The sequence below is a fragment of the Pipistrellus hanaki genome (genome assembly GCF_964339955.1).
Source record: "Pipistrellus hanaki genome assembly, chromosome: 1".
Taxonomy (NCBI): Eukaryota; Metazoa; Chordata; class Mammalia; order Chiroptera; family Vespertilionidae; genus Pipistrellus; species Pipistrellus hanaki.
This window is the reverse complement of record NC_140503.1, coordinates 127,251,831-127,273,655: the sequence shown is the minus strand read 5'-3', so window position 1 is coordinate 127,273,655 and position 21,825 is coordinate 127,251,831. Positions and strand designations below refer to the sequence as shown.

At 43.6% G+C, this 21,825-nt stretch overlaps 1 protein-coding gene across 2 annotated transcripts in view; it reads left to right on the top strand.

Moving 5' to 3' along the window:
• Positions 1–637: 637 nt before the first annotated feature.
• The window catches only part of FRMD4A (FERM domain containing 4A), a 328,386-nt gene continuing 307,198 nt past the window's right edge, over positions 638–21,825 (top strand). For both annotated transcript variants that reach the window (XM_084868155.1, XM_084868156.1), the window contains exon 1: positions 638–1,033. In XM_084868155.1, coding sequence (XP_084724281.1) covers positions 941–1,033 — 93 coding nt within the window. In that variant the 5' untranslated portion in view covers positions 638–940. The remainder of the gene's footprint in view (positions 1,034–21,825) is intronic.

Genomic DNA, 21,825 nt, shown 5'->3' with positions numbered 1-21,825 from the left:
TTTACTGGCACACATAAAAATAAATTTTCTATCACAGACATTTAAAGAGGAGGTGCTGAATGCAAGTAGATTTGATTAATCTGAACCACATGAACCAACATTTTTCCCTCCTGTCTCTCACTCTTTCTCTTTGTGGGCTGCATTCACATATATAATTCATCGTATGCCTACCTTTATTTTCTATGTGTTGGAAAGCAGGCGGGGAAAAACAAACAAACAAACAAAAAACAGATATGCACGTCTGTCGCTCAGGGTCATAGGTATAATTTATGCCTGTGAACAGGGATGACCCCCTCCCCCCAAGCCCCTAATGTACTATGTTGCCTAGTCCCCAGATATTCCCTCCTGTGCCGGGAAGAGAGACATCAGCATGCAAACTTTCCCCGGAATCTCTGCACCAGATGGTGATGTTCCAAATAGTCTTCTTAAGGTGAGCACGTGACCTACTGTACAGCCCGAGGCCCCCGGCCTCACGTGACGGAATGAGTAATACGTCTGATAGGGCTTTGATTAGACGACTGACCTGGTTCCCATCTGTAGCCACGAGAAACCAAGTTGACGTTTCTGGATCACTCCCCCCAGAAGCCTTGCCTGCCCACGTCTGGGACACGCAGCCTCCCGGAGGGGCTGACACACGGGGACGGACAGGCGGGATCTGAAGCTGCGCTGGCTGCCCAGAGCACACTCAACTTGCAGAACTTGGGCTATTTTTTTCTCCTTCCCCACCCCCCACCTCCCGACAGACAAACCACATCTTGACTCATATGGTCGAAAGAAAAACTCTCTCCGTTATTTGATATTTGGGAAACCTCCGGGAGACCGTAACTTTGTTTAGAGGAAGCCTCTGTCTCTCTCTCTCTCCCTTCGCCGGGGACGCTTGCGCGTGTGCGTGCACAGACACACACACTCGCTCACTCACACTCACACGCAGCTCTACACCATGGTGGTTCAGGCTGCCGTGGCTCCGAATAGACCCCAACGACTCTTACTGAAAATTCCTTATGGATCTCTGAGAAGACGCAGCGTGGAGAGGGTAAGCAAGCGACGTGGCGGGCTGTTTGCTTTCACCCAGCAATTGCCACAAAGAAAGGGGGAATGTTTGATTTCATTGTACACGGCATCCCTCTGCGAGTCCTGTTTACTGGAAAAAAAAAAAAAATTTGAATTCCTGGGGCTGGAGGATACTAAGTCATACGCAATGTTTTCCTTACTAGATAATGATGGGAAATTTGAAACAAATTTTTGTCAGCTTTGCATGTTTGAGGGATGGGGGGCACCTGGTGGATGAAAAAATGGAAAAGGTTGGGGTGAGGGCTGCCTCTGTAATGGATATGGGAGCCGGTGTGCCTGTGGAGAATAGCATCCAGGCTGTGGGGCAGTAAACCCTGTTTTCTTCTGTTTCATGAAACCCCCATTAGTGCAGCAGGCTGCAAATTTCCTCCCTGGGTGCCAGTGTCTTCAAAGGAGGTGATGATGACGTTAAGGAGCTGTGATGCCTGGAGGGTTTAAATTGTACAGCCTGAAATCCCTCTGTGTTTTGTTGCTGTTGTTGTTGTTTCAAATACCTTGCTATCATTTTGGTGTTTTTATTTTTATTTTTTATTACTATGGATTTTAGCTCAATGTTACTCTGCTAATTTTCTGAAAGCATGCTCACTTTACGGTAGCCTCTAGCAGAGAAGATCCTATAAAACAATATGAACGATTGTCCTCTGGAGTGACTGGTGATGTAGTTTGGGGGTGGCTGTAGCTAATGCAAAGCTGATTATCCTCAAAACGGTGGGCTCATTTGTGTGGGGACAATGTCTACACCCACACAGGGGGGGATTGTTGGTGGGTCTCAGAACCCCACCAACAATTCAAAGCCTCTGTTTGAGTCATGGCAGGCCCCTCTGTGAGCTGTGGTGGTCTATTTAGGCGTCTTAGGTTAAGGTGTAATCTGAGATCAGCAAGGCCAGCATTGTCTTGATAGATAGCATCCTGCCACATCTTTTAAAGGGGAACCACATTTAATGGCCTTTTCTGGTTAGTATACTACTACTCAGTGATTTGTAGATTTCAGAAAAACATAATTAGAGCTTTAAAATATGAAGAGCTCCCTGGACTTCTAGGCAGGGTTGATTTATTGACTTTCTGCCATTTGAGTAATAATGAAAAAAAATTCACTCCGCGCTCTGACTATGTGTACATCTTTACTTTGAAACATCTTTCTTCAACTCAGATGTGTCATCAATTCACATGTGTTCAGTGCCTACTGAGTGCTCCCTGTTATACGAAGAGCTTAGAGTGAAGGACCAACAGTGACTGTGAAAGTTACAAATTTCTCAGGCTTATGTTGAATGTAATTTTAGGCTCTGAAAATGTTTTGACTTGTATGGTAATTAATATATTATTTAATATGTTCTATTCACAAATACCTGCTCAAAAACGTGAACTGCACACACTGGAGTTGTACAACATGGCAATATTAATGAGAGAGTTATCCTATGTTCAGGCATAAGAAATCATACTAACCTGGTAACCACTGTTTAACTGTTACAATCTCCAGCTGGATGTTTGTTTAATAAATTGAGATGTATGCAGTTACCACTTCTGTTACTCACTATTTACCAATTTTACAAAAACTGATAATATATGATCAGTGTCACATATAAAACCTGTCATTTATTGCATACATTGGTGCATACTTACATTCAAAACACCAAGACCTGTTTCCAGCCCTTGGGCACATGCCAGTGTTGCCAGGCCTTAGGAGTCTGATCTCAAAGCTTCTGGGCCCCTAAGAGAAGCATGCCCATCCTTGGAGCATCAGACGTGCTATTACTGTCCATTGGTAGATGGGTAGCAGCGGGCCTGTGGCGCCAGGGACATCACTCACAGGGGAAGGGCCCTTGAGCTCCTAGGAGCCTTCCATCTCACCCTCCAGAAGGGAGAGGGAGAGTAATTAGAATACGTGATGTCATGTAAGTTACAATTGGTTGTTTTATGACAATTTTCAGGATCAGAGTCATATATTTACATAAAAGTAGGGTAGGGACAGTGAGAAATGGCAGGGTCTGAGGACCAGCTCTCTGTTCCAGGGGCTCTGGGAATTCAAAGCAATGGCAGCTTTATTTTCAGTTACATCAGCAGCTGAGAGGGTGACAATCATTGGAACTGTCTCGTGATATTTAGTGATGACAAGACCTCGCATTTCCTTAACGCCTTTACACACCGCACTTTCTTATCCATTGCCTCCCTACCCTTTACCTTCATGAGCTGGTATGAAGAGATGTAATTCAAGGTTATGGAGAGATGTAATCTTCCATTCAAGGACATGCAATCACAGACAAAGCAGGACCTAAGTCAGGTCCTGCTATTGAGCCTGAGTTCCCTCACCTTTGCTCTCTGGGAAGCTTTGGTATTGCAGCCTGGCCCTGAGACATTGGTTACAGCCAACTTGCCACCAGAACTTCACAGAAAGTGAATATGGAAGCCTTACCAAAGGCAGAGATGCTAACAGCCAGGAGAATAACTGATGATTTCTAGAGCTCTGGTAATCATGTGCCCTTAAGGGTTCAGGATGAAACAATTCTTTCTGCTTTCCAATTGCCTAGAAATTGAGTTGAAATAAAAGAAATGAGCCCTAGCATGGTAGCTCAGTTGGTTAGAGTGTTGTCCTGAACTGCAAAGGTTGAAAGTTCACTCCTCAGTCAGGGCACATATCAACCAATGAATGCATAAATAAGTGGAACAACAACTAGATATGTTTTCTCTCTCTCTCTCTCTCTCTCTCTCTCTCTCTCTCTCTCTCTCTCTCTCAAAAGAAAAGAAGAGACATGCACCTTTTTAACTATACTACCTAGATATTTGTCAAGTCATAATTATAAAAGCCCTCTCTCAGGCTGGGAGGCCAGGCTTAGTTCTTATTCATGTGTTTTCACAGACCTCCATCAGTTCATCATTGTGCCAGGCAGAGCAGAATAAAAAACTTAAAAAGAAAGAAATATAAGATGCTTTGTTTGGTAAAATAGGAGAGATTAAGATGCAGGTTTATATAAATGAAACTATTTTAAGTCGACGTAATAGGGCTTTAATTCAGCAATGTAAGTAATGAAGACAAGTTAGGTGCTACAGGGAGCAGCAAGGTGGGGTGGAAAGGTTTGCAGCCACACTGTTCCTATTTATGTGTGACCTTGAGAAAGTGGCACGGGATCAGAATTAAGATATTAACAGAAGTAACCTCACTTCTCATGTTAAATTACCATAAACCCCATTATTACTGGTGAAAAATTTGTTGACTCTAACAAGTGAATGCAGACTGAGGAGACAGATGCTCTCCTGTTTATTCTGAACTCTAAGATGGTACATCTTATAGATGTACAAAATAAGTTCGTGAACAAATGGCCAGACACAGATGATTGGTCTCTCCAGACCAATGTAAATTTGACATTTTTGTTGGGGCTGGGGGAGAGAGCAAAAAAGCATTCTCTTTTACCACAATTACTTGAATATTTAAGTGAAAGGGGATTTTTGTCCTGGAAAGACTCAAGTGGTGTGATATTTCTGGAAGCAGTATTTTTAACACAGTATAAATGAAACTTCTTGCACCCACATTATTCACTACTCAATGTGTTACTCCAGGTTGATGCATTGCCAGTCTATTATTTTATAAACCATTACATTATCACAGCTGCAAAGCTGCATAACTTAAGAATTCAGAATACAACAGAGTCTCTATAGTCAAGTGTGTGGTGCCTACATTCTGAATGTGATCATGCAGGGAAGTGTAGGATTTTACCAAACACATATACAGCAGACGGCTTTTAGTGGATATTTATTACCCTTGAAAGCAGACAGCCAAGAAACTGTTCAGACAGCTCAGTGTAGTCACACATATTATTATCCAGCCCCCTCATCCTGCCTGAGGTTTTGTTTCTTCTATAAATACACACCTCTCTGGAGGAGAAAGAACATGGACTCTCAGGGCTCCAGGCCTCTGGTATATAGGCTGCATTGGAGACCATTTTGCCCACATTGTTTTTTCCCAAACAATTTTAATTGACCTCAGCTAGGTGACCCAGAAATAATGATTTTGTTTCTGACAGCAGTTTATGTCAAGTTTGGCCATTAACTTGTCATCTTGGCCAGGATGAGACTGTGTAGTAGAAAAGGCTGTTCCTACTGGTTCCACCCCAGAGTTGATTTTCTGTTTGTTTTTAATCCTCACCTCAGGATATTTTTTCCTTTGATTTTCAGAGAGAGTAAAGGGAGAGAGGAAGTGGAGAGAGAGAAAAAGTTGTGAGAGAGACACTTCGATTGGTTGCCTCCTGCATGTGCCCTAACCAAGGCTGGGCGATTGAACCTGCAATCTGGGTATGGGCCCTTGACTGGGAATCAAACCTGAGACCCTTCAGTCTTCAGGCCGATGCTCTAACCACTGAGAAAACTGGCCAGGGTTAGCCCAGAGTTTTCATTCTTCATGCTGGTGTGGAAAGCAGGACTGGAAATCTCTCTTCAAATGGTCAGGACTCCCAAAAGCGTCACTGTGCTGCACCAGACGGTGGATGCCAAGCTGAGCAACACTGATTTTGTTTCTCTATTTAGAAACAAATATCCACTAAAAGCTGTCTACTTGTTCCCAAGTCCTGACTCCTTCTTGGGACTACCCCTAGTCTCATAACTAATAGTTCATGGCTCATCCTAAAGCAGTGCTTCTCACCCTTGGTTTCACATTAGAAGCACCTGAGGAGCTTTAAAAATTCCTATGGCCCTGCTGTCCGCCAGACCAATGTATACCATGTTTCCCCGAAAATAAGACATCCTCCAAAAATAAGACCTAGCGCATGGAAAGATAAGACATCCCCTGAAAATAAGACCTAGCACAACTTTGGGAGAAAAAATTAATATAAGACACTGTCTTATTTTCAGGAAACAGGGTGTTAGAATATAGGGAACTCGCACAACAGTTTTCAAGGCCCTGGATGATTCTAATGTGTAGTCACATTGAAAACCATGGCCCTAAGGTAAGATCACTGGTACAATACTCACTTAAGGAGATTAGCTGGTTTCTATTCTTTCTTGTGCCTTCATATGAATAAGAAATAAATGAGTTGATTGTGTTGGATTTTTAGTCAAAAGTGTTATTCCCAATAGGAGGAAAGATATTTAAGCTCCTTTCAAGTTGGGACCTTATTCCTGGAACATCCAATACAGTAACCAGCACTTTGAGGCCACTTTCTGGTAATCAAACCCAGCCTTCTGAAGTCAGAGCAGCTAGTGTGGTGCAGGACTTCCAGACAATTTGAGATCAGAAACACCCAAGCCAGCTCCTGCCTAATTCTTCTCCGTTAGAGTGTGGACAAAGGCCCCTCCAGCTTTCTCAGCCCTCCATCTTGCAGCTATGTTCACAAAACCAACTGTTTGTTCTCAGAACACTTTCTATAGATGTTTTGAAATCATATCTCTTATAAATTGTTCTAGCAGAATGAATACTATCCACCTGTGTAAAATAAGAGTTTCTTTGAACACATTGTTGAAAACAATCCTCTTTTACTTAGATTGTTTCATCAATGCACCTCTGAGAACAATATTATTTTATGTGTAGGAAACAAAATAGAAGAAACTATGGCTGTAGCTCTTTATTTTCTAATCTGGGAGTGGATGTACCACATCTGTGGATTTTTCATTCTTTTTTTCTTTTCTTTTTCAGTCACTTAATAACTAATTGCTTCAAAAGATGTGGTCAGGTTTTTACTCCACTCCAGAGCCTAGAACAGTGCCTGGCATATATATAAGGAGAATAGATATTTATTGAGTGAGTGTGAGTAGATGAATAAAAAAGAAGGGCTTCATGGTCATAAACTCAAACCTTTAATCAAATAGAACTGTCACCCAAAAGGTAGGGTTTCCTAGTCTCTGCTTTTCTTATTTAGATGAATAGCTGGGTCATGATCAGTCATAACAAAGTGATTTATTTTGGGGATGCTAGGATGACAGTGTTTTGTCTTCTTAATTTATATTTTTTATTAAAATAAAGTTAGCATGCAATATTCAAGTGCACAACATAGTTATTTAACATATATCTACCTTATGATGTGAGGATGGTAGTTCTTTACAGAGAATTTGGTCATGAAAAATTTTTTGAAATTCAACTACACAATTGACACTTTGAGAGCATGAGCAACCCTTTTCCTTCCCAGTCTGAATCTGTGTGGGGGTATTTTGAGATAGTCTACAAATATGCCTCTGATCATTTCATCCACTACTCATTGCTTTTCTAAAAAATGCTAGGGTCTCATTTCCACATGGATAGACTATTTTCAAGTGGTAATTTCAGTCCATCAATTGGAACATTAATCGGGAAAACCAATAAGGCTTGCAAGTATATTATTATTTCTTGAAAATGTGGTTTTGAGTTCAATCAAACAAGACCAGTCTCAGAAAATAAATATCACAGGAAATATAATATCTAGAACCCAATACCCTATTTATTAATTCTGTTACTTTTAATTACTTTTTATTTAGTACCTACTACATTCAAGCAATATTCTAGGCCCAAGAAATACAGTAAAGTGGAGTACCTTCTTTCATGTTAAGAGGTGATAAAGTCTCTAAAGAAAAATATATCGGAAAAGGAGCAAGGGGAGATGAATGTGCCACACTTTTTATAAGGTGGATGTCTGTTAAGGTGATGTTTGAGGAAAGACCTGAAGGAATAAGGGAATAAGCCAAGTAGTCATCTGTGAAAAGAACACTCCAAATGGAGGAAACTGCAAGTGCAAAGGTGTGATGCTGGAGCACACTTGAGGAATCTGAGGAACAGCAAGGGGGAAGCCAGAGCTGGGCAGTGTGAAGGGCATGGTGCATGTTGTGAGGAGTGGCAGTCAGAGAAGTGTTAGGAGCCAGGATACCAGGGGGCTGTGTGGGCCATGATAAAGATTTGGGGGTATTACTCTGAGTAAGACAGAAGGAGACTAGTGGTTTAGGGGCAAAAGGATGATAATAGTTGACATTTTTTAAAGGGGTCACTATGGCCACTAAACTGGCAGATTAATGGGTGAAAGCAAGGTGGCTCATTAGGTCATTAGCATAAGAATCAGAATGAGAAATGACGATGGTCTAGACCAGATGGTAATCTGAAGGTGGTAGGAAATGAGTGGAGAGAAGAAAGATTGACAGGATTGGGTGTTGGGTTGGGTGGGAGACAGTGAAGAAGAGAGGAGTCAAGAATGACTCCCGAGCAGCTGCGGATATGGGGGGGAGGGGGGGGCACTTACTAAGATGGGAATGCTGCAAGAAGAGTAGGTTGGTTATGGCACCGGGGCCAGGGGGGAGTAAGAGCTATGTTTGGATATGTTAAACTTGGGATGATGATGAAAAATTCAAATGGAGGACGTGAAATATGTAAGTTTTGTGCCTAGACTGGAGATATGAATGCGGGCATTACTGGGGGTGCTGGAGCCAGCTTCTCCAGGCTCAAGAATTGACCACATGCATCCTTTCGCAATTTCCACTCAGTGATAATATGTGGGTAGCCTGGAACGGGCCCTGGTGGTGGGATTTACACCATGACAACAGAACTAGTGTGCCTGGGTGTGGATAAGTTTTACCACCAGAGCCCCGAGAAAGCTCTGGGTCCTTGCATTTGTACTTCCAGGTCCATCAGGTGGGCAGCAGTGTGGGCGCATATAGGGGTTCTGGAACTCCTTTATTAAGATGTCAACTTACTACTTAAGGGGAGGGAGAGGAGAGGGAACCCCCTCATTCTGCTGGGCCCCAGCTCTGGGTTTTCAAGTAACAGCATTAGGGAGATGAACTATCAAAGAAAGAAAGAAAAAAATCCTCTGGAAAAAATCCTCCTGGACTGTGAGAGGGCACAGGCCGGGCTGAGGGACACCCCCCTGCCATTCAACATCACTTCTGGGGGCAGTACCCATATCCTGTGGCATTTAGTTCAGCCACAAAAGCTATTTGCAGATCATCTTCATTTTCTTTTATTTCTAGTACTACCGTAGAGGCCTGGTGCACGAAATTCATGTACTGGGTAAGAGAGGTATCCTTCAGCCCATCCTGCAACCTCTCCAACCTGGGATCCCTCTCACAATCCAGGACTGCTGGCTCTCAACCACTCACCTGCCTGCCATTCAGATCACTCCCTTACCACTACCCTGTCAGCCTGATAGATGCCTAACTGCTCCCCTGCTAACCCTAACTGCTCTCCTAACCACTCCCCTGTCAGCCTGATAGATGCCCCTAACTCCCCTCCCCTGATGGCCTGATTGCCCACAACTACCCTCCCCTGCTGGCCATCTTGTGGAGGCCATCTTTGACCACATGTGATTGGCCATCTTTGGTCACATGGTGGTAGCCATCTTGTGTAAGGGTATGAGGGTCAATTTGCATATCATCTCTTTATCATATAGGATAATCCCTGGACATGTGTTCTGTAGTCTCCTCTGGGTAATAGTAGATCAACATACCTAACAGCAAACAAAAGTATCTTTGGGATACTATGACTTCATTTTTTCCTTCAGTTAAGTGGCCTTATAGTGGCATGAGAAAAACATGTGTCATGTAAATTTGCATAGGGTCTATTCAGGGCAAGACTTTTTCTTGTTTTTCATGAGACCTACCAATCAGAAACAACCAATTTCTTTAAAACATATCTATCTCCTATAGTACCCTGAGGACCTAATCCTTCATCTTAGTCAATTCCATTTATCCTGTGACATAGGCCCTGTACAGGCATTATAACTCAAATGCATTTAGGAACCAGGCTGGCCAAACACATGTAGGACAGTGAGGAAAGAGGCACATTGATGAGCACTCATGCACATTGGAGCACTCATGCCCTAGCAACTGATGCCAGCCGCTCCCAGCCCTGCCACGAGGAAATGGGCTGGTGTTCTTAGAAACTTTGACTTTCCAAAGAAAAACCATTGTGCATTTTTCTCATTTATTAAGATGCAAATCAATTAAACAGCCAAACAGCGGAACCATCATCTCAACAACCACGCTATGACACCCACTGGCGCCAGACCAGCCCAGGCAGGTGCAATGCGATTGGTTGAGGGCCTGGCCATTACTCCATAATTGTCTCACAGAGGGAGACTCAGGCCACCAGCTGGCGTGATGACCAATTGGGGGCTCCCCAATCGCCCCAAAGAGAGAGGCCCAGGCCACTGACCAGCATGCTGCGTGCTGCAGCTGGTGGGCAGGGCCCCCTCTGTGGGGCAATCAATCGCGGGGATCCCAGACTGTGAGAGGGTACAGGCCAGTCTGAGGGACAACCCCCACCCCAGTGCACGAATTCATGTACTAGGCCTCTAGTCCTATATAATAAAAGGGTAATATGCAAATTAACCCTAACAGCAAAGTGACCAGGAACAACTGGTCGCTATGACACTCACTGGCCACCAGGGGGCAGAAGCTCAATGCAGGAGCTGCCCCCTAGTGGTCAGTGCACTCCCACAGAAGGAGCTCTGCTCAGTCACAGCTGGGCTAACAGCTGCAAGCACAGCTGTGGTGGCAGGAGCCTCTTCAGGCTCCTCTGTGGTGCTAAGGATGTCTGAATGCCAGTTTAGACCAGATCCCCCAGGGTGCGGGAGGTCGGGCCTAAACCAGCAGGTGGACAATCCCCAAGGGTTCCCAGACTGTGAGAGAGCACAGGCTAGGCTGAGGGAAGCACCCTCCCTACTCCCCCTCCCTGGCCCCCAGTGCACAAATTTTCATGTACCAGCCCTCTAGTAAATACATATATGGGAGTTGAAATATCCCAATATCTGTATGCTGGCTTTTATTCCAAGCTTAGAGAAAAACATTGCATAGAAAGCAGAGTTCATGCACAGCCCATATTTGGCCCACAAGATGCAATTTTTCAACTTCTACAATTAAATGAGTGCCATCCCACCACAAATACCTTTATTGTAGATTCCTCTCCCAAGTTTTAAATTTCATGAGGAGATATCTCTTTGCAAAAAAAAAAACAAAAAAAAAAAACTAATTTTGAAAAGATTCTCAGGCCCTCCAACTGGCATCACCATTCTATTGCTAAATCAGAATTTTTAAAAATCTTTTTTGACAGGTCACATGCAAATTCTAAATTACATTTAAATGAATTGAATGCATGCCTTCCAGCTATGGGAAATAGGAAGACAGTATCCTCTTTGCTTAGAGCATGGTTTCATTGCCTAGCAAGAGGAATAGAACTTAAAAAGCAACTGAACCTACAGTCTAACCTTCGCCTGACAGGGCAGCTGAGCATCAACCACACTGTTTTGCTCTGGGCAGGTATTCTCCACTGTTAAAGTGGACTATAGCAAACAATTCCATCTAATGAAGCAATCACTCCACCACCTAGAGGTCTAGCTTGCAGTAACTCTGATTTACAAACTGGCAGCATGTGGTCCTACTCAAAGCCAGAGGAAGCAGGAGAGCCAAAGTGAGGTTCGTTTATGATCAAGGAGGTTGGCTGGTAACAGCTGAACTAAATCCTTTTCATTCTAAATCATCTCTTTCTCACTCGATGGAGGAGAATTCTGGGGTCTCAGCCAAGTCCTTGAGCAGGGGATTCACAGCTCTTTTTTTCTGATGAAAACGTTGGTTCTACCCACAGGAGCTCCTGCTCTTCCCAGACTGTCAGGTGAAATGGGGCTCCACCTGGGGCTCCACTCTCTGTGCCCCCTCTGCATCGCGGCGCTCACCTGGCAGAGCCACACAGAGGTGTGTCTCTACTTGTAATCTCAGCATATCTCTAGTCTGCCTCTTTCAGGAAAAAGGCAACTGACTTTACTGCCTTCCAGCACTTAGTCAAAGACCTCCCAGGGACATCTGACTTGAGGAGAAGCAGATCAATGGATATGTTAGCAATTCATTATTCTGCCCCTTTTATACTATGTCCCTCTGAAGTTAAATAATCAAATATCAATATACCTGTACCATTTTTTTCCTCAACTCCCTGCTGAGATTATTTTATTGAGTTAAGAGTTAATTCATCTTTATTGAGGGATGATGTTCAGTATCTTTTTTGAAATATGCAGCAACCTATTCTGGGCCTGGACCCAGGCCAAGTGACCCACGTCTTGGACAGGACATGGAGTTGGGTGGTCAGGATTTTCACAATATGAAACCCAGGCAAAATATGGGAAGTGGATGGTGGCAGGATTGTTAAAACAAGCCCCACAGCCAGGTGGATGGGTCCTGAGTCTGAAAGTGTTATATGGAGCTGGAAAAATCTGGAATGAAACAGCCAAATGGAGACCGGAGACATTAGTGAAGTGGATGCAAAGCAGAAGGTCGAAGGGAGAGTCTTGAGGCATCTTATGAACCATTTACATAGCTGCAGGGGTATCTTGGCAAAAGAGACATCCTTAAAAATACTTCAGAGGCTTTTTAAAAATTACAGTTAAAGATATTGTTCCTGCCAAAACCGGTTTGGCTCAGTGGATAGAGCGTCGGCCTGCAGACTCAAAGGTCCCAGGTTCGATTCTGATACCTTGGTTGCAGGCACATTCCCTAGTAGGGAGTGTGCAAGAGGCAGCTGATCAATGATTCTCTCTCACTGATGTTTCCAACTCTCTATCCCTCTCTCTTCCTCTCTGTAAAAAATCAATTATATATCATATATATATATATATATATATATATATATATACAGTATATATATATATATATATATATATATATATATATATGATATTGTTCCTTCTGTGTGTTTTTTCCCCCCTTATATAAATTTCACCCTGTTAATTTCTTTTAGGAGATGATAAAAAATATGTGGTTTAATATGTGTACTTTTTTTTACCTTTGTTGCGAGAAAACTCAGAGCTACATTTGGGGTCGAGCTGGCTCATTCTAAATAACCTTTTTGCATTCATCTCGTCCTTTTAAGCAGCTCTTTTCTTTTTTTCTGTTATGGTATCCTTAAATTTCCTAGTTTACCTTTATTATCCAAGTGTGTATTTACATGCATATACTTTGCACCCCTGCCAAGCATCATGACACCCTACCACTTTCTCTCCTGCCTGTGTTAGTTTCTATAGGGAAACCAACACAAGGGGAACAGTTCACTGAAACTAAAAACATAGAACAAAGGGTGCCACCCCCACTCTCTCGGCAGAACTAATACCCCAATAGGTATATCAAAAAATGCTTCCCTGTAAGCTGAGACATGGGAACATCATGCTCTGAATAAGGCAACACTTTTTCCCAGAAGAGAATGAATGTACCTGGAACAGACGGCGCTGATAACACAGAGCCACTGCCTTCACCCCATTGTGCGTGCCATGTGTGCCCAGTGACAGTGCAGCTCCTAGTGGCAGCAGAAATGTATTCCTGGGAGAAACAGAGAATACACCACAGAGGGGGATCCCCAGGGGAGGTCAGTGTTGGGCAGTCTCATTCTGACCCTCGGAGTCTGAGGCCACCTTCCATAAAGCTGCATGGTGCCCAGGGGCGACTCTTCCATCCCATGGAGCCCTCACTCACTGCTGCAGGCCCAGCCGCATGAGAAGGGGCCCCCCAGAATGCTGAGAGGCTGTGCTTTGTCCTTTTCACCTGCAGCTCTTTCCTTTCCTTTCTAAATGCTGCTGTCAGTGCACTCTGCTGTAAACTATCCGTGCACAAATAACAATAGCTTCCTGGGAAAGAGCTGCTGCTGCAGGCGATGGGTCAGTGCCAAGAGGAGGGTGAAGCATTCAGACTGCAGTTTCAGGGTAATCGTCCAATTCCACTAGGAACTCCGGCTCCAGTGTCTCCTCTGAGGGAACTTGGAGCCCCACCTCTTCCCAGATACCTTGGTTTTCTTATTTTCTTTGTTTAATGTTTAAGGACAGACCATTGCTGGAATCTAGTCTCTGATCTTGGAGCTCATGAAAAGAAAGATAGAAACAAAAGCTGGCAGCCAACGAGGCTTCAATGGTATGTCAGCTTTACACCAAGAGGAAGAAATCACACATTTCCAAATGCCTACTCCTGTACTTGAGCAGCTTTCTGAGAATTTCTGACCTTGCGATGTGAGATGTCACTGTCCTAGGCATGTCCCCTTGCCAGGCTATGGCAACTCCCTTTGCTCAGCTAAGGTCAAGGAAGCAGGAGCTCGCTCCCTCCCCATCACTAAGACGGAAGGCCAAGAAGCTCTGGCAAAGGAAGTTCTGCATGTGCTTCCTTCCATCTGGGAATGAATTAACCAGGTCATGCAGGTCAAGGAACAAATATCCAGTTTTCCTCCCTCCTTCCCTAGTTCATTGCAGAGAGGGCCCTCATGGGGCAGGAGAAAGGAAATGCACTGACCAATGGACAAGCTAGGCGAGGGCCCCCGAAAGAGGGGGAAGCTCCTCCTTGTATGATTTTTTAGGTGCAATGTCTTCTCCAGATTGATCGTAGGTCCCAGGAAAATGACCAGGAGCAAATTCAGACAGATAAGAAGTTGCTGAGACCCAGGAGATCTTGGCCTGATAGCTTACAATGTGGGGTACATTTATTCAGTGAGTGCCTGTGGCTGCAGGGCACTGTGCTTTACTTTACTCTCCAGAGGGAAGTTTACTTTACTATCAACTGGAGGGAGGCCCTTGGGACCTAAGCTGCTGAGGAAAGTACCCTTGAGAGAGGAACTAGGGTTGCCAGATTCAACAAATGAAAACACAGGATGCCCAAGCAAATTTGAATTTCAGATAAACAATAAATAGTTCTTTAATATAAGTATGTCTCATGTTGTTTGTCTGAAATTCAAATTGTACTGGGTGTCTGGAGTCCTAATCAGAGAGCCATTGCCCTTTCTCCAACATTTGTGCTGCCTTCCTCTCCTGTGAATGAGCTGTCCCCCGCTCTCTCTGGTTCCTCCTCCTGTGGCCTTCTAGGAACTTCTGAGCTCTATTCCTGTACACAATCTTGCTTTAAAATAATTTGTTCATCATCATCTAGTATTGCTTGACTACCCCAAATTATGGCAGTTCTTAGATGTTGTTCAGCGACTCAGAGCAGAAACTGGTGTCCCCTAGGCCAATAGTCGTCAGGATACATGCTCTAGGAATTCTTGCAGCCTCCATAGAAGCAGAAGCAACTGCCACAAAGAGATGGTGGGGGTAGGACATGCCACCAAAGGGCTAGAAAGACAGACTCACACCCCTGCCTCCATCAGAGGGCTTCTGCTTCTGTGATATTTCTTATACGTATTTCTATCTAAAATCTCAATTGGGTGAAGATTTCCATTGCTGAGTATAGAATATTGACAATCACTGTGCCAGGCTGTTATGTTCTAAAGCCATGCATCACAAATGTCAATTTTCACAGGGACACCTGGGGATCTTGTTAAATGCAATCTTGGATCCAGCAGGTCCAGGGCAGAGCCTAAGAGTCTACATTTCTGCTCATCTCCAGGTCACACTGATGCTTTGGTCCATGAGGCCTCTGATCAGCAAGGCTCTAAATGTCCTAACTGGTACATTGACAGAGATTATTGTTTTTCTCATCTTTGTTTCTGATATTTTCTATCATCTACCTATCATACACCTTTCTGGATCTCTGCATATTTATTTTTCTATCTACCATTTGTCTATATCTAAATCTCTGTGTATCTATACATCTATACCATCTATGTATATCTATTTACCTATCTCTATATCTATCTATCTATCTATCTATCTATCTATCTATCTATCTATCTACCATAATTACCATGCTTACTTTATACAAACATTTGGGCAAGATCAGTATGAAAGTCCAGGCCACTTAATGAGAAATGAAGTTCCTTTGGTGCAGGGGGTCATAAGAGAAAAAGGAATGTAGCACACCAATATATTTCTTTTGAAAAGCATGCTTTCCTTGGATACTGTGGATCTTAAAAATATAACCCACTCTGAAATAGCCTCTCCCTCCTTGATGTCCTATGAAGGTCAAAGAATCCACTATGAGTATTTTACATTTGCCAAATTGGGAAGTCCTATAGACCTGAAACAGTCCTGGGACTTAAGAAATCTGGGCCCTTGAATGAGCAAGTGGGAATCTTTTTGCAATGTGCATAATCCTAAAGAAGACCTCTGCGTGGATTCAAGGCAGCTCATGACCTGTAGTTATGAAGAGGATCATTTCCATTTCCCTCTCTGTTTTGAACTAATATTAAGAAAAATACATAGGCCTGAGACACTATGTCTATTGTTTGATCAGATTTTTTTTTTCATCTTTTATCATATGTCAAATGTATTTGTTTCTGTAAGAATTAGAGCTCCTCTTTTTAAAAAAAGTAAATATTGAGTGTTTGTGTTTTCTCCACAGATGATACCCAGTGCTCCTGCCTTGGAGACATTTAAATTTGTTTTTTCTCTTCCCTTGCAGCTGTGACCTAGTTAATTGTAGGTGGGAAGCAAACTCCAAAATCATTGGACTTTCTGCTTTGCTTAGAAATCTTCCTCCCTTAAATTGTAGCATGTCCTCCTTAATAACAGGAAGTCAGGTTCTGAGATCAGCAACATTTGTGTTTTTTGTGCATTGAGATAAAGAAGAGTTTCCTGGAATGAGGGAAGAGGAGAGAGAGAAGGGAGATAGACAAGAAAATAACCCAGAGATGAGTCACTCATTTCCAAAACAAGAGTCTAAACGCTCTTTGTTGAGGGCAGATTGTAACCTCTAAATGTTCTGGCCTCTGGGCCACGGGGACAAGGGGGTGAGTGATTCAGGGTCTCATGTGGCTGCTTTATTGTTGCCTTTGGGGGACTCCAGCCACTAAACTATCACATCCTAAGAAACCATTTTAATTTAGAAATAAATGTATGTTGCTTACATTCAGGCTTTTCAAATCAATAACTAGGCCCTCTTGGTGGGAAGAAAAATTCAATTCCTTTTAATAAAAATGTGTCTTTTAACTATTTAATTATATTTTTAGGTGAGGGAACAAGGAGAAGCGGGGTGGAAGGTCCTAAGTGCACTTTCCATTCTGCATGTGGAGAAGGAGTCCTTGATTAGCCCCTACTGGGCTGGCTGCCCTGCTGGAGTATTTCTCCCATGTTACTCTTGAGATGAGGGTGCCAAAAATAAAACTAAACAGTGAATACAGGGGTGACATTGTACTTCTTACTTCCATTTCTGTCAGCCACCCTACATGCAAGAACTAAGAGATGTCCTGGGCCTAGGTCAGAGGTTCTCAGTGTGGTCGCTTGGCCAGTGTGTCAGCCTCATCTGAGAACATGAGAGAAATGCCAATGCCGGACCTTGCACTTGGGAGATTCTGATGCAGGCTGGCCCACCAGAACCTCTGATTTAGACTCTTAGGCACCATCTCCAGTTACAGAAGCTCATCTGCAGGACAGTGCCCTCAGTGTCAGGTGGTGGCAATGGCTCTTTCCCTTGGCTGCACGTTAGGACCCCTAGGCTGCTTGTTAAAAATTGTAATACCAACTCCTTCCCTAGACATAAACTTTCAGTCCCTAGAGGTGGACTCTGGTGAAAGCGCTGTGTAGAAGCTTCCCAGATGGGCATCCAGGGTTGATAACCATTGGTTCATGGGAAAGGATGAACCAGGTCAGGGAGGATGCTGATACCTGGGAAAGGGAACTGGCAGTTCTTAGTACAGGGCTTAGGGACGGGAGGGGAGGCGGGGGGGTGGGGGGGATTCAAATTTGCCTTTCCAGGCAATGGAGGTGGTCTCGCTGTCATCATTGGGCACAATGGGGGTGTAGGGGCCTCATTTAGAGCCAGCTGGCAGGTGTCAGATCCCTCCTGGCTAGTCCTGTCCAGCTACAGGTGTGACAAATACCAACACTGCACCTGACTCTGCACCCATTGTGTCTGGCAGAGTCCAGGAGGCAGAGATGTTGGCCAATGGCTGAGGGGGTTCCAGAGACCCGCATGTCCCAGTTTTGGTTGTTTCCTCCTAGCCCAGGCCAAGTCAACAGGCCATTGCCCTTGACCCTGCCCTGGGTCTGCTTTCCAATGGAGGCTGGAGCCAATAGTGCTGCTGTCCTGATAGCCTGCTCTACTCTGCTAACCCTGCTTCTAGGAGGGAGCCCTTCTCCAGGTCAGAAAGAACCCTAACCTCTCTCTGGTAGCATTCCACATCCTAGTGCCTGACCCTAACTCACACCCACTAGCCTATGTTCAGAGTAATTTAAATGGGGCCACAGTATCAGCCTCAGTGGGCACCACTCATGCCCAATCTTCTTACCTTGCCCTGGCCCTCAGCAGAGGAAACAGCCTGCCTTTCCCTGAGGCCCACAGTCATGACCAGAAGAGTTGTCGGTGCTGAATGTCTTGGGGAGGGCTACCGGGGTGCCTTGGCCCAAAGTGTGTGAGCTGGACTAGATCTGGCCTAGAAATGAGAACGCAGGAACACCGTTCACCTGGGGCCACCAAGCAGGACACATTGGGGCAAAAAAATGCTAAGTGTCAGTACTGCCTGTCTGTCTGGGGGGCAAAGGCCCAGCCTGCCTCAGGGGAGGCCCAGGACTAACAGGGCAGAAGCAGTAGAAGAAAAGATTAGTATCCAATGCCATGGCACTTCCTCAAAAACTGAAATCACCATGTGACCTAGCGATTCCAGTTCTGGGAAAGGAAAGCAGAGACTTGGACAGTTATTTCTATGTCCACATTCATAGCAACCAGAAGGTGGAAACAACCCAACTGTCCATCAATGCATAGAAGGACAAACATAAGATGAAATATTATGCAGCCTTTAAAAAGAAGCATGTTCTGACTCATGCTATAGCATAGATGAACCTTGAAGACAAATACTGGATGATTCCACTTACATGAGTCACCTAGTGTAGTCTAATTCATGGACTCATAGACGGAAAGTAGAGTGGTGTTACAGAGGCTGGGAGAGTTGTTTAATGGGCACAGGGTTTTAGTTTTGCATTTTGAAAATGGATAGTGAAGACAGATGCATAGCAATGTGAGTGGTACATTTATGTTATGTTTTTCTAAACCATAATTTAAAAAAAATCAATATCTGGCCCTAACCAAATTGGCTCACTGGATAGGGCGTCGGCCTGTGGACTGTAGGGTCCCAGGTTCGATTCCGGTCAAGGGCAAGGACCTTGGATTTGGGTACATCCCCAGTAGGGGGTGTGCAAGAGGTAGCTGATCAATGTTTCTAACTCTATCCCACTCCCTTCCTCTGTAAAAAATCAATAAAATATACTTTTCAAAAATATCTGAGACCCAGAATGTTGTGGGGTTGTGAAACCTGACAGGTAAATGCTTCCATGTGTCATATAGGACTTGGGCCTGGGCTATAAATACACACTAATTTCCTGACACGCCTGCCTCCTGGGCTGCTCTGGCTTCACATTTTGAAATCCATCCTGATTTGGGTAGAAGAGGAGGGGTGCTCCCTTGAGAGAGTGCCTCAACCCTTATTGTGGTCAAACCCAGGAAGGAGATCGAAGACCTGCCAGTTACTGGTGTTTAATTAACAGAAGTCTGGCCCCAGCTGTGCTACAATGAAGTCATTGTCCCAGGTTTATTAAGAGACACCAACAGAAGGCACTTAGCTCCTAAGCTGCTCCTCAAAGGAGAATCTTAAATCATCATCTTTGTTTCAAGGGGAGAAATAACCAACACCCTGATCCAATTTCCTTCTCCTCTAGTGGAAATTTACCTCAAATTGTACCATACACAGACTTTTTAAAAATAAAAAATTAATTACATTCTGTTTTCATGCAAATCAAACAATAAAGTCTAAGCTGGCTTTCCTTATAGATTTTCAGATGCCTTCATGGCCTAGATAGATATAATTATATTTTTTCTCTAAAGTCATTAATGGGAGTTCAATTTGAATTGATGGGAAGTGCCCTATACAAGTGTACTTTCTCCTCCTCCTCCACACACTTGCACTGTGGCAGGTCTCTATTCACCTGCTTCCATCTGCAGGTCACTTGTGTCCCACTGGGAACTGGCCTCTGCCCTTATGGGAAGGGTATAAATCTCCTGGAAAATGGTACAGGGTCTGGTCTGCTTTGCTTTCCCTTCAGTCTTCAACCACCTATGACTACTAGGCTTGCTTTTTTACATATTTTTTATGTGTTAGCTCTTAGTCCACCTAGTTTCTGGCCTCCTGGTCAACATGACCTCTGAAGTCATTATTCACAGGTATTTTGATTGATGGCTTTGGACTCATTGATTTATCTTGAAATTCTGGATGACCCTGGATGTCTGTGATGGCTGTCCTGATTTCCTAACCATAATTTGCCTAGATCTCCAACCCCAACATTGTTCTTGGTTTTCCAAGCACTGTTGCTAAATCCTAAGCCATTCCTACCATCCTTGGTGAGCCATGGATACAAATAGACTGTGCTATCTATAATTTAAATGGTTCTAGAAAACAATACTCCAAATAGTTTTAATGAGAAAGCACAGTATTAAAATTCTTCAGTGTAGTCTAGGCAACTCAAAAAATTAATAAGCTTATCCTAAAATAACACTAGTTTTGTAATATAGAAGTTCAGTTTATCAGCCAACCCCATCCCCATTCACCAGCTTAATATACAAAACTCATGGTTGCTTTTGGGGGTTTTTTTTGTGTGTGTTTTCTGTCGTTGTTATGGGTGTTTCATTCTGAGAAGACTTTTTAAGTGTAGGAAATGTACTAGACTAGAATAAAATAGACTTTTTGCCACAACCACGTTGGAATACAGTCTCTAGAACCAGCCATAACCGTGGACTGCTTGGAGTCCTTACCCTTAGACTTAGTGATGCTAAGGATGCAGTGCTCTGGGTGGAACAACATGCTGCTCAACAGACAGTCTCCCAGCTGGGTTCTTCAGATGGCCAGACAGATTTTACATCTCTGTGTTCTCTCTCCCCTTGGGAAAAGCATCCTAAGAAATAGACACATGTCTACGGCCATACCACCCTGAACGTGCCCGATCTCGTCTGATCTCGGAAGCTAAGCAGGGTCGGGCCTGGTTAGTACTTGGATGGGAGAAATAGACACAAAAACATAGCCTAGAAAATGGCTCCCGGAAGTCATTAGCTCACCCAAATTGCATCTGACCCACAGAAGCCACACTGACTTCACCTACATTAGCGGGGCCATTCCATTCCCATTCATCAACCTCTTGCATTGTCATTGTCACCGAATGTCAAATCTTCATTGCTGAATAAGAAGGGGGACTTAGGGCTAACACTAAAACTCAGGCTTTTTCAAAAATGGTACCTACCTCCTGTTAAGGACTTTAAGCTACTCCAGGGTAGATATTATGAAGACCTGTCACCCAAGAGCAGCAGGAAAAGTCACAGCCTACACTTTTATATAAAACTAGTGGCCCAGTGCACAAATTCATGCACAGTGAAAGGAAACTAATTAGAAGAAATGTTTTAATATCTCTATTTGCCCTTTTTCTATAATAGAAGTGTCAACCAAACATGATTGGCAATGACAAATGGAAACACATGTGCAATTGGAGCCAGCAAGAGCTTATGTATGGTGCATGTATGAGTCAACTTAACCTTTTATATGTATAGAATAAACTTGCTTAGACTTGCTTCCTGATTTAGCTAAACTTTTTCCAGCCCAGTGAAGCACCCCAACTTCTCTTTCAGGTAATTGCCAGCAACACAGCAGTGAATATCAACATGAAGCAGATTATTATTGTAGATCATGCAAGGAGAACAAAGGGTAAAACATTTAATTGCATCAGTGTTTCACTATATTCTGTGCAGTGAGAAAACCTGAAGTCATTTTCAAGGTCCACCATTTCTTATTTCTTTTCACTCACATCAAGATTCTAAGCTTTTTAAATCTGCATTTTCTAGCTAATAAAAAGAAAATAGGATTCCACTGAGTCTCCTATCTACCTACTCCAGGACTTCTGTGAAAATCAAATGAGATGAGGCATGGGAAAACACTTCACA